The sequence below is a fragment of the Phyllobates terribilis genome, unplaced genomic scaffold (assembly GCF_046119375.1).
Source record: "Phyllobates terribilis strain yellow unplaced genomic scaffold, ASM4611937v1 Scaffold_7__3_contigs__length_470593459, whole genome shotgun sequence".
Classification (NCBI taxonomy): domain Eukaryota; kingdom Metazoa; phylum Chordata; class Amphibia; order Anura; family Dendrobatidae; genus Phyllobates; species Phyllobates terribilis.
In genome coordinates this window covers 130,156,484-130,176,374 of record NW_027362767.1, presented here as the reverse complement: position 1 = coordinate 130,176,374, position 19,891 = coordinate 130,156,484, and the positions used below count along the sequence as shown (strand labels likewise).

At 44.3% G+C, this 19,891-nt stretch overlaps 1 protein-coding gene across 1 annotated transcript in view; it reads right to left on the bottom strand.

The window, feature by feature from the left end:
• The window catches only part of LOC141153897 (cysteine-rich protein 2-like), a 90,042-nt gene that overhangs the window by 11,192 nt on the left and 58,959 nt on the right, over positions 1-19,891 (bottom strand). Inside the window, exons 2-4 of the mRNA XM_073639146.1 lie at positions 18,028-18,122; positions 6,172-6,229; positions 5,605-5,739 (exon numbers count right to left, since the gene is read on the bottom strand). Coding sequence (XP_073495247.1) covers positions 5,605-5,739; positions 6,172-6,229; positions 18,028-18,122 — 288 coding nt within the window. The remainder of the gene's footprint in view (positions 1-5,604; positions 5,740-6,171; positions 6,230-18,027; positions 18,123-19,891) is intronic.

Sequence of the window (19,891 nt, the reverse complement as noted above, 5' to 3'; positions counted from 1 at the left end):
CGAGGCACCTTCAGGTATCTTGAAATTATACCCAAGGATGAGCCAGACTTATGCAAGTCCACAATTCTCTTCCTGATATCTTGGCTGATTTCTTTAGACTTTCCCATGATGCTACACAAAGCAGCAGTGTGTTTCAGGTGTGCATTAAAATACAACTAAAGGTGTCTCTCTAATTAACTCAGATGTTGCCAAAAAAAACCTATCAGAAGCTTCCAAACTCATGACATCATCATATGGGCAGTCCAGAATTGTTTAAAGGCATAGTAATCTTAGTGTATGTAAACTTTGCAGTAAGTAATAAAAATGCCTTAAAACATTCTCTCTCTCTCTCATTATTCTGGCATTTTGGTAAATATTAAAAATTATGGTAATCCTAATTGACCTAAAAAAGGGAAAGGTTTACTCTGACTCATGTGAGATATTGAGAAAAACATGTATATGTGTCTTTTTATATAGTGTATGTAAACTTCTGGTTTCAACTGTATGTGAGAGAACTTTGCCTGAACTTAAAGGAGTTTTCCCACGAACGAAAGTGGATTTTTAATCAATAGATCTTGGAATAATAATAAGTTCCACAATTGGATGTGTTTAAATAAAATGTTCCTGTGCTGAGATAATCTTATAAATGTGCCCCTGCTGTGTACTGTGTAATGGCTGTGTCTGACCGTACAGAACATGGTCTGATCATACCACAGCTCCTGGGCAGGGGAGAAAGAAAAAGAGTACACAGACAGGACAGGATGGGATCACAGCTGATTCTTTTTGTTAGGTAAAACATTTCCCTGCCTGTTTTTAAACAATGTTTTACTTCAAAGAAAGAGTCAGCTGTGATCCCGGGCTGTCCTGTCTGTATACTCTTTTGCTTCCTCACCTGCCCAGGAGATGTGGTATGAACAGACCATGTTCCTCTACGGTCAGACACAGCCATTACACAGTACACAGCAGGGGCACATTTATAAGATTATCTCAGAACAGGAACATTTTATTTAAATATATTCTATTGTGGAAATTATTATTATTCCAAGATCTGTTGATTAAAATGAACTTTTGATCATGGGAAAACCCCTTTAATATACAAATTAGATGGCATACCGGTCCCACCATAGCCCCCAACATTTTTGGATTTTACTGACTTAAGTCGAATATGTGTGGCAACCTACAGCCGTTTATCAGGCGGGTAAATTTACAGACAGTAAAAGGCACGGGGAGGCAAAAAGAACAGTAGTTTTAATTAAAAGCAACTGTCATTTCAGGAGAACTGGCAGTGGAATGTCTGTGACATCCTCTAGCTCCTCCCTCCTTGTTTCAGGAGAACTTGCAGTGGAATGTCGGTGACATCCTCTAGCTCCTCCCTCCTTGTTTCAGGAGAACTTGCAGTGGAATGTCGGTGACATCCTCTAGCTCCTCCCTCCTTGTTTCAGGAGAACTTGCAGTGGAATGTCGGTGTCATCCTCTAGCTCCTCCCTCCTTGTTTCAGGAGAACTTGCAGTGGAATGTCGGTGTTATCCTCTAGCTCCTCCCTCCTTGTTTCAGGAGAACTTGCAGTGGAATGTCGGTGTCATCCTCTAGCTCCTCCCTCCTTGTTTCAGGAGAACTTGCAGTGGAATGTCGGTGACATCCTCTAGCTCCTCCCTCCTTGTTTCAGGAGAACTTGCAGTGGAATGTCGGTGACATCCTCTAGCTCCTCCCTCCTTGTTTCAGGAGAACTTGCAGTGGAATGTCGGTGACATCCTCTAGCTCCTCCCTCCTTGTTTCAGGAGAACTTGCAGTGGAATGTCGGTGACATCCTCTAGCTCCTCCCTCCTTGTTTCAGGAGAACTTGCAGTGGAATGTCAGTGTTATCCTCTAGCTCCTCCCTCCTTGTTTCAGGAGAACTTGCAGTGGAATGTCGGTGACATCCACTAGCTCCTCCCTCCTTGTTTCAGGAGAACTTGCAGTGGAATGTCGGTGTTATCCTCTAGCTCCTCCCTCCTTGTTTCAGGAGAACTTGCAGTGGAATGTCGGTGACATCCTCTAGCTCCTCCCTCCTTGTTTCAGGAGAACTGGCAGTGGAATGTCGGCGACATCCTCTAGCTCCTCCCTCCCTGTTTCAGGAGAACTTGCAGTAGAATGTGTCTTCCTTTAGATCGTCCCTCCTCATTTCCATTTCAGGAGAACTTGCAATAGAATATCTCTTTCTTCCTGCAGTTCCTCCCTCCTTGTTTCAGGAGAACTTCCAGTAGAAGGTCTGTGTCTGCCTCTAGCTCCTCCCCCTCTATCCATAGAATCTTCTGAGCACCAACTGTAATCTATCTCAGTGATATCAAAATCTGTCTTCACTGACTACAGATTTAACCATTGAATTCAGAATTTTTACACTAAATGATCAGTCCAGGATATTAAAGAATCAGATTTTTCTGTTAAGATATGTTACAAAGTTTCTTACTTTCATGTATTCTACTGATTTATGGAAAAAAATAAATTTAAAAAAAAAAAAAAAAGGATGGTTACACCTTAATTTTTTTTCCATAAATTATAGTTCAGTTAATAAAAGGTCCTGTTGTTAGAGGACCTGAATCTTTGGTCTATAAAGTTAACATAGTCATAACTTTATGGTCTATCAGTCAATATATCCTATTTCTAAATGGCACCAGTCTAAAATAGCAACATATTGGAGGACTATCATCTATACCAGAGGTCCCCAACCGCCGGTCCGCGGACCTGGACCGGGCCGTTGGGGTTTTTCAGCCGGTCCGCGGCACCGTCACAGACAATCACTAAACATTGACAGTGTGCTCTGGTCTGCGGTGGCTCAGAGCCCACTGTGTGGGGTGGATGCTGCCCGCTGTTCTAGACTCCCGCAGGGTAGACCTGTAGAGGACCTGTGATCACATCAAGGTACATAACTGTGATGTCACCACAGGTCCTGAAGCAGGATGAAGCAGGGGCGGAACTATCGCCCGTGCAGCTGGTTCATTGAACGGGGGCCCCGAGGGAGAGGGGGCCCCTCCAGCCTCCAGCAGGGCCGCCATCAGGGCATGACTGCCCTGACTCCAGTATGGGGCCCGGCCGGTAGGAGCCCCCTCGGAGCCCCCCTCTTGTGCGTCTCTCTCCTCATGGGGCCACCGGCCCCATGCAAAGCGCCGGGTCCAGGACATCTCATAATTCCTCTGACTTCCGGTCATGTGACGGCGCCGTCACATGACCGGAAGGCAGGAGAACCTGGTGTCAGCGATTTGGACGAGCGCCAGGATTCTGCAGGGATCGCATGGGGGTAAGTATAACAAGTTTTATTTTTTTTTAAATACAATTAACTAGGAGTGGGGGGAATGGGAGATGCACATGGGGGAGGGCAGAGATGAGAGATCCACATGGGGGGGGGGGGGGAGATGAGAGATGCACATGGGGGAGGGGAGAGATGAGAGATGCACATGGGGGGGAGGGGAGAGATGAGAGATGCACATGGGGGGGAGGGGAGAGATGAGAGATGCACATGGGGGGGAGGGGAGAGATGAGAGATGCACATGGGGGGAGGGGAGAGATGAGAGATGCACATGGGGGGGAGGGGAGAGATGAGAGATGCACATGGGGGGGAGGGGAGAGATGAGAGATGCACATGGGGGAGGGGAGAGATGAGAGATGCACATGGGGGAGGGGAGAGATGAGAGATGCACATGGGGGGGAGGGGAGAGATGAGAGATGCACGGGGGGGATGAGAGATGCACGGGGGGGATGAGAGATGCACGGGGGGGATGAGAGATGCACGGGGGGGATGAGAGATGCACGGGGGGGATGAGAGATGCACGGGGGGGATGAGAGATGCACGGGGGGGATGAGAGATGCACGGGGGGGATGAGAGATGCACGGGGGGGATGAGAGATGCACGGGGGGGATGAGAGATGCACGGGGGGGATGAGAGATGCACGGGGGGGATGAGAGATGCACGGGGGGATGAGAGATGCACGGGGGGATGAGAGATGCACGGGGGGATGAGAGATGCACGGGGGGGATGAGAGATGCACGGGGGGGATGAGAGATGCACGGGGGGGATGAGAGATGCACGGGGGGGATGAGAGATGCACGGGGGGGATGAGAGATGCACGGGGGGGATGAGAGATGCACGGGGGGGATGAGAGATGCACGGGGGGGATGAGAGATGCACGGGGGGATGAGAGATGCACGGGGGGATGAGAGATGCACGGGGGGATGAGAGATGCACGGGGGGATGAGAGATGCACGGGGGGGGATGAGAGATGCACGGGGGGGGATGAGAGATGCACGGGGGGGGATGAGAGATGCACGGGGGGGGATGAGAGATGCACGGGGGGGATGAGAGATGCACGGGGGGGGGATGAGAGATGCACGGGGGGGGGATGAGAGATGCACGGGGGGGATGAGAGATGCACGGGGGGGATGAGAGATGCACGGGGGGGATGAGAGATGCACGGGGGGGATGAGAGATGCACGGGGGGTGGATAAGAGATGCACGGGGGGTGGATAAGAGATGCACGGAGGGGGATGAGAGATGCACGGAGGGGGATGAGAGATGCACGGGGGTGAGCTGCACATGGGGGGGTGAGCTGCACATGGGGGGGGTTATGTTTACATAACTTTGTTGCCTTATGAAGGGGGGGGGCCCCCAAAAATTTCTTGCACAGGGGCCCTCTACAGTCTGTGTCCGCCCCTGGGATGAAGTAAATGCAGCTGAACAGTCTTTCTAGTGCCATCTAAATTAATGCTGTACCCCATAAACTGCTTTGGACTATGGCATTGATTAACTATTCTTTGGACAGATTGGTGGTAGACCCCAACCAGACACTCATCCCTCCGATGATACATAGAGCCAAGGCCAATGAAGCTCACAGTGGACAGAGCTTGACAGAACAGCTCCATACAACCTGTAGTAGTCGTTTTCAGTACTGCAATTCAGCTCCCAATGAAGTGACTGATCTGAGCTGCAGTACCCAAGAGCGGCCACAACACAATGTATGGAGCTGTGGAATTCTGGCTCTGTGCATTATGAACTTCCGTCAGTCGCAGCTGATCGATGAGGGTGCCGAGTGTCAGACCCCAACTGGTCTGATACTGATGACCTATCCTAAGGAAAAGGACATCATAGGTTTAACCCCAGAATGGCAAACCAGAGACACCACGTGTAGACAGTACTATTGAGCATATCATCTTCTACATACTAATAAATTATAAAACTTTTTTTTCCTTTACTTGTCCAGGAAAGATCTATAGCTTGGTATGCACTGGCATTGAGAAGAATAAACCTGATACTATTGTGGGTCACTGTGATCTGAGCGTTAAACAATCGGAAATTGTTCTCCATCTCACAATACCCGACGCTGCTAGAAATTCCACTGTGTGATCCAATGAAGGGAGGGAACACATGTAGCAAGAGCCACAAAGAACCTAAAAGAACTCTTTCTCCTAAAAGACTTGAAATCAGGTTCCGTCCTCTTGGACAATGTTTAGGAATCTTCTAAGAGTTGCAACTGTACAAACGACCTGTGCTATTATAGCTGTATACTTATAAGTGTTTGTACGTCAACTATCTTGTGGTTTCATTCGGGGTTTGTAAGGAAATCAGATGTTCGTCATTTTTGGGGGGTTTCTCACCTTTGTTGAGAGTTTTTGGAGCCGAGCTGACTTTCCTCTCCTCCACCTTTGGAGCTACTTCGGTAGTAGGAGATGTTGGTTTGTCTTCACTTGGCTTCCTATAGATGTAAGACCCGGCACCTCCAATATTAACACCTGAAATATTCAACAGCAAAAAAGCCTGTGAAACGGAGGAATACATCAAAGCATTTTGGGGTGAACACAACTTCATCACTGAACCACTACGTTTGCCATTTTAAAATTAAATTACACTTGTCCTTTCACACAAAATCTGCAGAAAAGACATGGTCTATCATTTTTCTCACTTCCCAGCATGCACAGCTGGACAGAGACAGATTTTAGAGTGACTTGCGTTTCCCGAAACTGCTTCTTCAGGGGTATTATACTCCATTATTTGTATTCAATGAATGATTGGACTTACTCTGATTCCCTTTTGTAGCTCCACAGGAGAAACAAGCCAGTCATTTCACCGGCACAGTCCTTACAAAAAAATCTCCGGACACGGTACCTCCAAATTATTCACACTCCACCAATACAGTATTATGCTACTAAAATGAAATCGCTCACCTTTTGGTCCATATAATGAGGCGTAACAAGGCTTGTGACAGTAAGGTTTTCCATCATGCTGAAATGATATGAAGAGGAATGGAAAACGTATTATAACTAGCTCAAAATAAAATAATGAATAAATAAATATATATATATATATTTATTTATTTCAAGCATTTAGGATTCATCATTCTCCCAATACTTTATGATGAGAAGTAGATTTTGCAAAAATCTTGGGCATTCTTCATCATAAGAAAGTGAGTCAACACTTTCCTGAATTAAGCTCACAAAAGGAGATAAGTTGACATAAGGTTTCCATGCAGGATGCAAGCATGCATGTATCCTACTGTGATATAAATGGGGGGACGCAAGACAGAAAAGGAGACATTTTCACAGACACCTGGCCCTGACTGGAGGAATGATTCAAGTCTATGGAAAAATGCCTCTTCAAATTACGATACCAACATGAGGTCATTAGATTACTGGTGTACGGGTGTATGACTCAAGCACGTATACTTGATAAGACGTGAGGGTTTCAAGAAGTATTATAAAGCTTTGGATTACAAGCAACTGCATTGTTTAGATCAGGGGTCTAAAACATGTGACCCGTTGGCCGCATGTGGCCCACAAAGCAATTTTTTGCAAACCGAAGCTAGGGGAGAGTTAGGTCTGGGGCGAGTTAGGGTTGCGTGGCAGAGGGCCCAGCCATGTCACAGAATAGCAGATGCGGTCGTGAAGCTCGCTGTGCACAGTCACGTCTGCTGAATGATATCACGCTGCCTGTACCTGCGGGAGAGGGTCTCCAAGCAACATGGCTGGACAGGAGACAAGTCGAATGTCAGGAGGCAAGTGCTGTGAGGCCATCATTCTGTATGTAAGGGGGCAGTGGGACCATCATACTGTATGTAAGGGGGACGGGGTGGCCATCATCCTGTATGTAAGGGGGACGGGGGGGGGCCATCATCCTGTATGTAAGGGGGCCGGCGGGGCCATCATCCTGTATGTAAGGGGGCCGGCGGGGCCATCATCCTGTATGTAAGGGGGCCGGCGGGGCCATCATCCTGTATGTAAGGGGGCCGGCGGGGCCATCATCCTGTATGTAAGGGGGCCGGCGGGCCATCATCCTGTATGTAAGGGAGCTGTGGGGCCGATCATCCTGTATGTAAGGGAGCTGTGGGGCCCATCATCCTGTATGTAAGGGAGCTGTGGGGCCCATCGTCCTGTATGTAAGGGAGCTGTGGGGCCCATCATCCTGTATGTAGGAGAGCTGTGGGGCTTATAATCTTGTATGTAGGGGACGGTTTTGTCATAAAATTGTACATAGAGGACCTATGGTGCCATCATACTGAATATAGAGGGCTATGGGTTTGTTGTACATGACACATCACAATGCAACAAAATCTACTTGTATGACACCATGATGTAGCCGCTATACAAGGTGAATTTTGGCCACACGATCTTTGTCGTGCAGTGTAACCCCAGTCTAAATTGAACAATGTGACTCAAACCTTAACAGGGTTTTTCTAAGTGGCCCTGGGCCCCAGGCAGGACCATAGATGAAGAGTGCTATAGCACTTTATGACTCCTCATCAGATTTAGCAGTCTCTACATTGTGGTGCTCTCACATTAGGTGGCAAAAACCTGGTGACAGATTCCCTTTGACTAGGACCTGTGCGTTTCTGAATGGCGAGCTGAAAGCTTCTGCCTAGCTATTCGAGGAATAGGTGAGATCTCAGGCCCCAATCCCTCACTGGTCAATAGCACGTTTAAGAGAGATATATATAATATAATCTATATATATATAATAAGGTGGCTGTTAGACACTTAGTGGTTGGGAGTTAAACTTGAATTAATGCTTTAGTGCATATAGGACTAAAAGGGGTTAATTGGCCATGACAGGTTGATTATGAGCAGCTGAATGGCTGCTCATCATATCTCCACCCTTGGGTGGGATTCACTGGGTAAATTGTCAGTTATCGGGTCATTCTCAAAACATTCAAGTAAAACCCCTAATTGACTGACTCCCCACAATACCAAGAGAGTGATTATGTAACTACAAGAACAGGACTACGGAAACCTGTTCTCAATGGAGCGGAGGTGAGCATGCTCGGTCTCTGCTCCATTCATTGTCTATGGAACTGCCGAAAATGCTCTACTCTGCAATCCCATAGACAAAGAATGGAGCGGAGGCTGAGCATTCACATGGACCTGCACAAACCTATTCTTGGGCTTCCAATGCCCCAATCTCTGGATAGCAGGGGCTCCCAGCAGCCGGACCCAGAACAATCAGCAAGTTATGTCTAAATAAGTAATGAGTGCAATCAACTATGTGCCGGTTATTAACAGTATTTTATTTTATGTGCCTACAGGCTAACCTAACAAGGGCCGTTCATGTGATCTCATTAAGTGTTTCTCTCTGTATAGTATTCTTGGATTTTCAACTATAAACTAACCATGGTAGAAGAAATATTTTGGAGTATTAACTGCATATTGTTATCATAGCCATTGATTTGTGTATTCTTTTAGGGGTTTTTTTTTTGCCTCCACGTGTTGGTTTTGCATTATGTCATGTAACGTTGGCAAAGCTTCTTATGAAGAAAAAAAGGATTCTTTGTGAACAGGAACCCGGCAATTAAACGTCTCTACAGCCGCAGTGTTTGTGGTATTTGATCTACACCTTTAAAAAGAGTCTGCGTTACATCATCTGCCAACTAATGTATGTAATCTGATGCTGAAAATTAATATATGATCGGGATTATCAAGGCTCCCTACTAACTGGTTGAAGTCGAGGTCTAGCTTTGAAAATGTATTTTATTCATTTTGGGTTTGGAATTCAGTATTTATGATAACAGCCATCCTATGCAAAGAGATCTGTCACTGGACTCCTTAACCCAAACCACCCCCCATAAGCAAAGAATTAAAACAAAAAAAAAAACGAAAATATGTTCTAATTTGTGGAATTAAGAGTAAAATAAAATAAATAATGATTTCTATGAATATTGGATATCTGGCTTGTCCAGCTCCATATTACAGGTAATTTGTCACCATGTTTTTTCTATTTATTCTGATATCAGCATAATGGAGGGGCAGAGAGTAGGATTCAAGCAATATGCCACTTGCTCAGCAGCTTGCTGCAGTTTCAATACAATCAGTGTTTTATCAGCAGGAGATTATCACTACAGGACTAGGCCTCACATGCACAGTAGTCCATCTAATCTGTGTAACCCCGCCCCCATCACTGATTGGCAGCTTCCTGTGTACATTGCCAGCAGGTTACCAATCAGTAGTGTGGGCGTGGTCATACCCTTAGCGCTGTTACATCTACAACAGTGAAAACAGGGATAACTGCACCAAGCAGCCCAGTAAGTGACACATCGCTGGAATAAGGGTCTCTGCACCTACATTGTGCCGCTCTCAGATTACATAGGAAAAAGATGCTGAAAGATTCCCTTTAAGGAAAAAGGAGCAATCCTATTTTATGGAGTTGAAAAAAAAAAGTTATTGTCAGGCTTGGTCCTTTAAGCAACGGAAATAATCAGATAACTATATGCAGAGTATCAGGACATAGTTCAGATTCCGCACTGTTGGCCTGCAGATGTCACAGCGGACACAGATGGAAAATGCTCGCCCTGTGAAAAAAAGGGACGTCTCCACCCTTTAGTCCTCCGATTTACTAATCTGCTCCTCACTTGTGGCGACAGATGCACGGAGATAAAGCAGCACATGGTAGGTCTGAATGTGATGCCGAATCTTGCTGTGATCTGGAGCTTCAGCGAGTCGCATTCATAATCGATGATGCATTGGCTTCTTAGGCACGACGACCTTTGCTGCATGTTATAAACACCGCAATTCCCAAAATAATCAAAGCACTGACAAAGCAGGGGCTACTGGTAAAAACTAAGTGTTCACCATGAAATCAGCGTTATTCTCCAGGTCATTATGATTGTGAAGATACCCAATTTATATAGTTTATTTTTTTAATGCAATAAAATCTAATTTTTATATACATAATTCTATATATTTATATATAAAATTTATTTCAGGTTTATGACAGTGATGAGGAGGTGACAGAAGGAGCCCTATTCATCTGCCTACCTGTTTGGATGTTGCTGTCACTACTGACTGACAGCGGAATCTAAGAGGTTAAATCACAGTGATCGTGATTCTCAGCGTTCATGGATGGTTTAAGCTTTGTAGTAATCTTGCAATTTTCACACTGGCCACTGGGGCTTTTTTAGCCTCTTCCTTTCAAGAGTTTTCTTCAGGTTCATTATCATCAAAGTCAGGATTACACAATGACAGGTAAAATCTCTATAGACAGCTAATAGCACAGGGTCCACCAATCATAACCGGCGATGTCACAGCTGGCCCTGCTGCCTTCACAATGACCTTTGCACACTCTCAGATGCTTCAATTCAAAAATATAGAATTAGAGTCTATTCATGTACATGTGTTGTTTCCTGAAACTAGAAGTTAAAAAGTCACCCCCCCCCCAAAAAAAAAAACCCTGATGGCCAATGTGAAAATAGCAAGATTTCGATTTTGTAAGTTCAAAAAAGATTGGGATATGGGGAAAAAACACTTCCAAAAAATAAATTTTAACGCAAAAACTTGCCTTAAACAACAGGTTATCATTTTTTTTATGATATCTGTTTAGATTGTCAGATGACCATTTAATGATTTTTAGGTAGTTTCATATACCCGTTTGTCTTTCCAAGAAGGTATCTGTCCTTTTTTGCCTAAGTACCACAGCTTTAACAGTAACTAAGGTTTCCTCCATCTTCTATCCATTTAACCCCCCCTGATATAAAACGTTCCACACATTTTCAAAGTCTCAGCCAAATTAATGACGCGAGTCCTCATAAGTCAAGAAGGGTGTAAATCTTACCTGTGATGAAACCTCAGTTTTGCAGAAGGAAAACAACTGACGTGAAATGTAACGCGATGGGCGACTGCTCCAATCCCAGAATGATTTTCGGATTACAGCGCACTCCTGGGAACCACCTGTTCCCAACCGCAGACAATATTTCTATTGTCCGTGGCGTGGAAATGGAGGGTCTCCATGGCAACCAAACAAGAAATGGAGAAGAGTTCTCCTAAGCCGTGAAAAGGCTCGGACATGCTAATGTTTCCAGATCAGAGAAGTCACAGCTGGAAGTGTGGAGGCGCAGAAAACGTCACACCATATCCCAAATCGTGCAAGATTGAGCATCCCGATGACTGGGAAACCCTCAAGTCCCAGTCTACAGCTTTATTTCCTGGGCTCAGTATATTAAGTGCAACAAAAAATCCCAGAGGCATATTGCCCAGAAACACACAAACAGTGCCACTGATTGGAGTTTTATATCTACAGCCGCACACAAAGACTAATAAACTCTCCTTTTCTTCTGGTGTTCTTTTTCAGAAATTATAAATAAAAATATGTAAACTTTATTGACAATTAATTTAGAAAAGACAATACATATAAAAAGAGACGTACCCTGGGTGGGAACAGCGCCAAAACTCTATTTATGGCGCTGTTCCCACCCAGGGTAACCTCTGTGCACTATTCATCAACTCCTTGTTGTTTTCATCACTGCTGTTACTAACATGGGCTACAAGTCACTACATTACAATTTATTATGGCCAATATGAATTTAGCCATGCTATATGCCTGAACTATTTACGTTACTTGTGCCTGCTTTTCTTTCTTTTTGAACAGCATTTACATCATGTGATTTTTTGAAGCTTCCCCGGTGTGGCCAGCGCCATGCTGCCTTTCTCCTAACCCTCCGATTCACGTCTCTTTTTATATGTATTGTACTATCTAAATTAATTGTCAATAAAGTTTACATATTTTTATATATAATTTCTGAAAACTCCTCCTTTTCTTCTGGTGTTCTATCAGTATATTAAGTGGTACAAAACAAATCTATATCTCTTCCTAAACGTGTCACTTGGGCTTCAAGAAATGTAATTTCAGTGTAAAATACCACAATGCCAATATACAGGAATATTACTATATGTGCTCAGTATACACTGCTCAAAAAAATAAAGGGAACACTCAAATAACACATCCTAGATCTGAATGAATGAAATATTCTCATTGAATACTTTGTTCTGTACAAAGTTGAATGTGCTGACAACAAAATCACACAAAAATCATCAATGGAAATCACATTTATTAACCAACTAGATGGTGGCCCGATTCTAACGCATCGGGTATTCTAGAATACGTATGTGGCCGACCGGGCGCAATCAGCAGAATGTTGTTTAAATTTGGCGCAAAAATCGCTGATTGGTCGCGGTTGCCGGCCGCAACCAATCAGCAAAACGGTGTTTAAATTTGGCGGCAATATCGGTGATTGGTCACGGGTGGCGGCCGCGACCAATCAGCGAACTGTGTTAGTGAGGACCGGAGAGCTTCTTTAAATTTGGCGATAAAATCGACCAATCAGCAGAGCGTTGTTTAAATTTGCCGGCAATCTCGCTGATTGGTCTCGGCGGGCCGGCGGTCGCGACCAATCAGCAGAGCGGCGTTTAAATTTGCCGCCTATCTCGCTGATTGGTCGCGGCCGGCCACCGCAACCAATCAGCGTCATATTAGTGTGGGCCCGGGAGCGGAGCTGCTTGTGCGGCTCCGTATTAGCGAGGACCGGGAAACGGCGCTGCCTGTGCTGCTCCTTCTGCTGCGAGAAGCCGGGAGATGAGCGACTGCTCGCGGCAGAAGCATCCCGACCGGCGGCGCCGCTCCCCGGTCCTCCGTTCACACTTGCTGTCGGGAGATCAGCAGGCCAAGCCGCTGATCTTCCGACGTTAGCAGCATGGCCGCTGCATCGCCGCTGACCTCCGTCCGCCAGATGAGCCGCTAACGGCCGCCATCTTTTTTCAGAAATCCCGCGGCGCTGATTGGCTGCTGCCAGACCAATGAGCGACGCGGGATTTCCAGGACAGACAGACAGACAGACAGACCGGATAAGACAATTATATAGTAGATGGAGGTTAATTAACCCAGGGCCAACCGCACCAGCATATGGTCTCACAAGGGGTCTGAGGATCTCACCTCGGTACCTAATGGCAGTCAGGCTACCTCTGGCGAGCACATGGAGGGCTGTGCGGCCCTCCAAAGAAATGCCACCCCACACCATTACTGACCCACTGCGAAACCGGTCATGCTGAAGGAGGTTGCAGGCAGCAGATCGCTCTCCACGGCGTCTCCAGACTCTGCCACGTCTGTCACATGTGCTCAGTGTGAACCTGCTTTCATCTGTGAAGAGCACAGGGCGCCAGTGGCGACTTTGCCAATTCTGGTGTTCTGTGGCAAATGCCAAGCGTCCTGCACGGTGTTGGGCTGTGAGCACAACCCCCATCTGTGAACGTCGGGCCCTCATACCACCCTCATGGAGTCGGTTTCTAACCGTTTGTGCAGACACATGCACATTTGTGGCCTGCTGGAGGTCATTTTGCAGGGCTCTGGCAGTGCTCCTCCTGTTCCTCCTTGCACAAAGGCGGAGGTAGCGGTCCTGCTGCTGGGTTGTAGCCCTCCTACTGCCCCCTCCACATCTCCTGGTGTGCTGGCCTGTCTCCTGGTAGCGCCTTCAGCCTCTGGACACTACGCTGACAGACACAGCAAACCTTCTAGCCACAACTCGCATTGATGTGCCATCCTGGATGAGCTGCACTACCTGAGCAACTTCTGTGGGTTGTAGAGTCCGTCTCATGCTACCACGAGTGTGAAAGCACAACCAACATTCAAAAGTGACCAAAACATCAGCCAGAAAGCATTGGTACTGAGATGTGGTCTGTGGTCCCCACCTGCAGAACCACTCCTTTATTGAGGGTGTCTTGATAATTCCTAATAATTTCCATCTATTGTCTATTCCATTTGCACAACAGCATGTGAAATTGATTGTCAATCAGTGTTGCTTCCTAAGTGGACAGTTTGATTTCATAGAAGTTTAATTTACTTGGAGTTATATTCTGTTGTTTAAGTGTTCCATTTATTTTTGTGAGCAGTGTATATTTAAAGGGGTTATTCTCATCTTTATAAATTGGTATTGCTGGAAAGAGATTCTAAAATTAAGGAATTTTGCAATTTACTCCTTATTAAAATTTTCAGTCGTTTTTGAGATATTTACACTTTTCTTTTGCGACAGCTTGTTGCCTTGGAGACTGACCACCGCTGCTCCACAGCAGAACACGCACACTGTGTACAAGTTATTTTGTACTGCACCTGTCAGCACTGTTTTGTAGCTGGCCAGGATCGCTGGGGCATGCTGTTACCTCCTAACACCAGCAAGCTTCAGTGTAGTGCTTATAAGTGGTCTAGCAGCAGTGGTCGGTCTCCTAGCCAACAAGCTGTAAACAATAGAAAAATGCTAAATATCTCAACAACTGCTGCAAATTTTAATAAGCAGTAAATTGTAAAAAGGCTTGTTTTTATAAGCTGTATCCAACAATATCCATCCAAGAAAATGGGAATAATCCTTTAACCCCATGTATCCTTTGCTCCCTAACCCCATCATGACCAGGCATTTTGTTTGTTTTTGCACATTTCTTTTTTCTCTCCCTTTCTTTCAAGAATCATAACTTTTTTTTTCCCGTTGACAAAACGCCGGCACTGCACTTTTTCTGAATTGGACAGCCAGAGGTGGCCACGCCACTATCCCACCCTTCCTCAGATCCATCCAGTCTAGTAGAGATGATTCAAGCAGGCGTGAAAATTTCAAACGTTGCAAAGTTTTTATGCAACTCCATGCTGTACAAACATACGGAGGCTTTTCCAAGCTTTTATGTCAGTTTTATGGCTTAAAACCTTTCATCTATCAATCATTTTTATATTTCAGGGACTTCAGAACTTTGTAAAAATATAATTTTGCCTGGCGAGCTGGAGATATGTTGATAGCATTTTAGGGTACGTAACAAGTTTTGATCCCTTCTAAATTTTATTTTTGCGGAGGTGGGGTGAACAAAAAACAGCAATTTTTGAATGTTTTTTCTCTTTACGACAGATGTAGCAATACTGAGTATATTTACTTTTATAGTTTTAAACTTGGAAAAGAAGGAGCTTCAATATTTTTTTCCTGTTTTAAAACTTTTTTTGCCATTTTATTTTTCTTCCTTTTTTTTTTAGTCCCCATAGGGAACTTGAACCAGCGATTCTGAGCCCACTGCGAACCCGACATAGGACAAAATAGTAAGTTCTATGTCAGAGTTGGAATGATTGCAGTAAATAAGAAATATAGATGTCCTCACTGTTTGTTAGTCCGCATCATTTCTGCAGGATCCTGATCGGACAGTGTTGTGGAAATACTGCTTAGAACAAGGGGTTAACCTGATGCTCAGCAGCTACTGGCTGATTGAAGCCCAGCCCTTCTTTGCTTTGGGGGTGGAACCTATGGATATTTTGTCTTATTGCAGACAGGGTAGAGGGGAGAGGCTACTGCTGCAGCCAGTTACAGGAGAAGGCGGAAAGAGGAGGAGAAGGCGGAAAGAGGAGGAGAAGGCGGAAAGAGGAGGAGAAGGCGGAAAGAGGAGGAGAAGGCGGAAAGAGGAGGAGAAGGCGGAAAGAGGAGGAGAAGGCGGAAAGAGGAGGAGAAGGCGGAAAGAGGAGGAGAAGGCGGAAAGAGGAGAAGGCGAAGGCGGAAAGAGGAGGAGAAGGCGGAAAGAGGAGGAGAAGGCGGAAAGAGGAGGAGAAGGCGGAAAGAGGAGGAGAAGGCGGAAAGAGGAGGAGAAGGCGGAAAGAGGAGGAGAAGGCGGAAAGAGGAGGAGAAGGCGGAAAGAGGAGGAGAAGGCGGAAAGAGGAGGAGAAGGCGGAAAGAGGAGGAGAAGGCGGAAAGAGGAGGAGAAGGCGGAAAGAGGAGGAGAAGGCGGAAACAGGAGGAGTAGGCGGAAAGAGGAGGAGAAGGCGAAGGAGAAGGCGAAAGAGAAGGAGAATTACAAGAAGGAGAAAGAGGAGGATTAATAGGAGAGGAGAAGGAGAAAAAGGAGAAGAAGAAGAAGGCAAAAGACGAGAAGGAGAAAGAGGATTAGGAGGAAGAAGAGAAGGGAGAAAGAGTAGGAGGGAAACATTACTGAGCTACTAAACCACACAAAGAAGATATCTTTATATTTCAGTTTTATTTGTAATTTGAGACAAAATAGCATCAAAGAAAAGGAGGAGATTGGGTGAGAACTTACAAAGATAATTTTTAAATTTTTATGCATTTTCTGTATTTACTGATTCTTTAACAAAGTGATGAATGACAACCACATGAAAAGAGAAGGGGCTGTAATCAGGTGAGCTGAAGATGTAAAAGAAAACATGGGAGGAGAATTAATAAAATGAAAAAGGGAGGAAGGTGGGTTTTTAGAAAAAGAAAGGCTCATTCACATATAAAGGTAGTCTCGATCCGTTCCCTTTCTTAGCTCCCTAATGTCCTGTAACGTACATTTTCATCACAGGTCACTGGGACTGTATGGAGCAGGTTCAGGAGTTGTGCTACATAGCCAGTATCTGCCTTTAATAGCGACGCCCAGAGCAAGCTCTGATAACTACAGTTAAAATTTTAGATGTGTGATTGACAGCAGTATTTCAGTGGTCTGGTTGCGGATAATCATAATTACATGAGGGATCAAATAATCGTATATTCATGTCTCTTAAGGAAACCAAAATGTAAAGTATAAAAAAAAACATTTATATACACATAAATATATATATTTAAATCACTCCCTTTCCACATTCAAAATGATAGAAATGTAACAAATGGAAACAAACAAAACAAATTTGGCATCATCGTGTCCAAAAAATTCCAATCAAAATATAAAATACTGTACATTAAATCCCCCCCCCAAAAAATAGAAATGCCAGAATTGCTATTTTTCGGTTGTATCAATTAACTAAAGAAAAAGCAAAAACAATAAAAAATGATTAATTTGTTATTTATACCTCAAAGCAGTTTTGATAAAAAGTACAGCTCAGCCAGCGCTCACACATCATTATGGACGGGAAATAAAGAAATTTGGGGTCTCAGAAAATGATGACACAATCAAAATGTTTATTTTTCCCACAAGATTCTGAATTTCTGTAACCTCTAAAATATATTAAAAAAAATGTAGAACTTCGGTATCACCATAATCATACTGACCTGGAGAATCATATTGCCAGAAAGAGTAATTTTTCCGACACAATGAAAGACGTAAAATTAAAATTCATAAACCAATTGTGAAATTGTGTGGGATTTATCTTTTTAACATTTCATCCCAATTAGAAATTTTCCCTATTTTTAAGTGCATTATATGGTAAAATGAATGGAGTCATTCAAAACTACAACTCTTCCCGCAAAAATAAGCCTGGCTATGTCGATGGAAAAAAAAAAAAAAAAAAGTTATGGCTCTTGGAAGAAGTCAAGGAAAATTACAAAAGCACATCTTTAGCAGAGCTGATCTCATTCTATTCCCCAAAAAATCAGGAATGTCCCCCTTTATCATGCGGATTTACCAGCATGATCGGACGCAGCGAAAATACGCTGCGTCAAAAGCGCTGCAATAGCCTGATCGTACCCTCAAAGTGGCGAAATCCACTCAGTCCAGACTTCATCTTAAGACCTACCGGTGGAAGGATGAGTTGTGGTATATAAACTTTTAGGGGCAAATAAAGTTTCATTACAGTTTTTTTTTTCTCCCAAAATTCATTGCTTAATAAATCACAGATTCGGCCTACAACCATTATGTTAAGTTGTTGGGTGACGAATTCAGACATCTTGAATTTGTAGATTTAGAACTACTTTGCATTTCAATAATCTGTGCATAATTCATTCTAATTCAGTTTTGCCATAAAACTGAAGATATTATTTCACGCGGACATACCGATAGTTTGCTGTCCAATAATTGTTTTTTCTTTGGGTTGGACCTTACCTCAGCATGTCCACCAGGGTTAAGTGTCTTATTGCAGTGCTCGCACTTCAGGCAGAACTTGTGCCAATCTTTCCCCAGGGAGGATACCTTCTCCGCTACAGACAGAAAAGAAACCACAAAGTTGTCACAAAGTAAGAAGCAACCGAAATAGAAAAAGTTATGAAGAAAGCTGGCCTAGACCAATGGAACAATGTTAATAAATATTCAATCTGATAAAAATCCTGGTGGGACAGTAATTCGGTCCCCTATCCTCACAGGGTAACGATAGTTTGGCAAGTTAGCCGGAGGCCTCCTGAAGGTCTCTGTCACCGTCAATAGTTTACTTCTATGAAGCCGTGGCGTGGCTTCACAGGAGATAATTTCACTATTGTTGGAGTTATATTAATCTGTAATACTTGATGAAACCTGTATTACATAGATTCACACCACACATGTGGTGACAGTACGCCAAGATACCGTGACTTTTTGACCTTCCTAGAAACAATGATTATTTACTGGAACTTACTATTTCATGTGAATCACTTTATGACTGAACTAGATGGTTATTAATAAATGCTTACTTGTCGATGGGACTTCTGACACCTAAAGGAGTTACCTGGGACTTTTTTTTTTCTACGTGGCTAAGTACTTATCAGCAGGTAGTTACTAACTATCTGCCTATTCTATCGGGCGCTGATCTTTCCTGGCTCAGAGTAGCCATGGATCGCTCCTCCGGGCCATTCTCCTGCTTCCTGTGAAGTTACATTGAGAGAGCAATTCCTTCTTTTCCACTCTGCTCTCTCGACGGGACATCACTGTCGACGTCATGTTGATTGACAGCCAGCTGCCCGCAGCTTGGCAGCATGGAGTCGGCTTTCAATCAACATGTCGTCAGCAGTGACGCACCAGCGACAAAACGGAGAGGAAGAGAAGGAACTGCTCTGAAAACGTGACGTCACAGGAAGCAGGAGAATGGCCCGGAGGAGCGATCCGTGGCCACTCTGAGCCAGGAAAGATCGTCGCAGGGCAGAACGGGCAGGTAGTTAGCAACTATGGGGACTAAAAAAAGTAATGATCCAACTGGCTCCTGGAGTTGTCTCACCAATGTGGGCATATGGGTGCATTCTCTATACAGCCTGGACTTGCTCACGTGAAACTATTTTTTTACTATTTGTTAACTTTGACAACAAAGAAATTATGTGCAAAAATAAAAACACAAACAAACAAGGAAAAAAAAAACATTTGTCTTGCTTTATCGGGCAACAAATTTTTAGGAAATCTCTTGGCTAGAAATGTGCACTTCATACTTTGCTTAAAATTGACTAATGGGAAAGTTACATTTTCCATTTCAAGCAGCAACTGTAAATCAACTCAATCCACTTGAGACATTTAAAATGGATCACAAGAAATCCCTTCACTGTACAGCCGTCAGCATCCTTGTCCAAAGAGTCCATTAGAGGCAAAAAAAAAATAAATAAATGTATTTTTATGGTCCTGAAGAGGTCTCAGCCTTCACTTGAGGCTGGGATCTCTCCACTACATTCACTGCTGTATAGTAGAGGGAACCACACCGATTCTCATTTTATGCAGTGGCACTCAAAGCAATGGTCACTTTTGTCCCCCCATAGATTCCAGGTGCCTCAGGATCAACGACGATCTTAAGCTCATACATGTAACCGGGTTTACCAAAAGCAGGGTTAAAGGACATGGACAACTTTTGGAGCATTTTTATAATAAGGTTTCATTAAAAATTTTAAACCAGTTAGCTTCTACATCCTCTATTCATCACTGTACATAGCAGTCGGCCGAATGATTTACCAGTGAATCCGTCAGTGAGTTCGTCTGACGGCAGGGTCTGTAATGCTTATCTCTCTTATCTATTAGC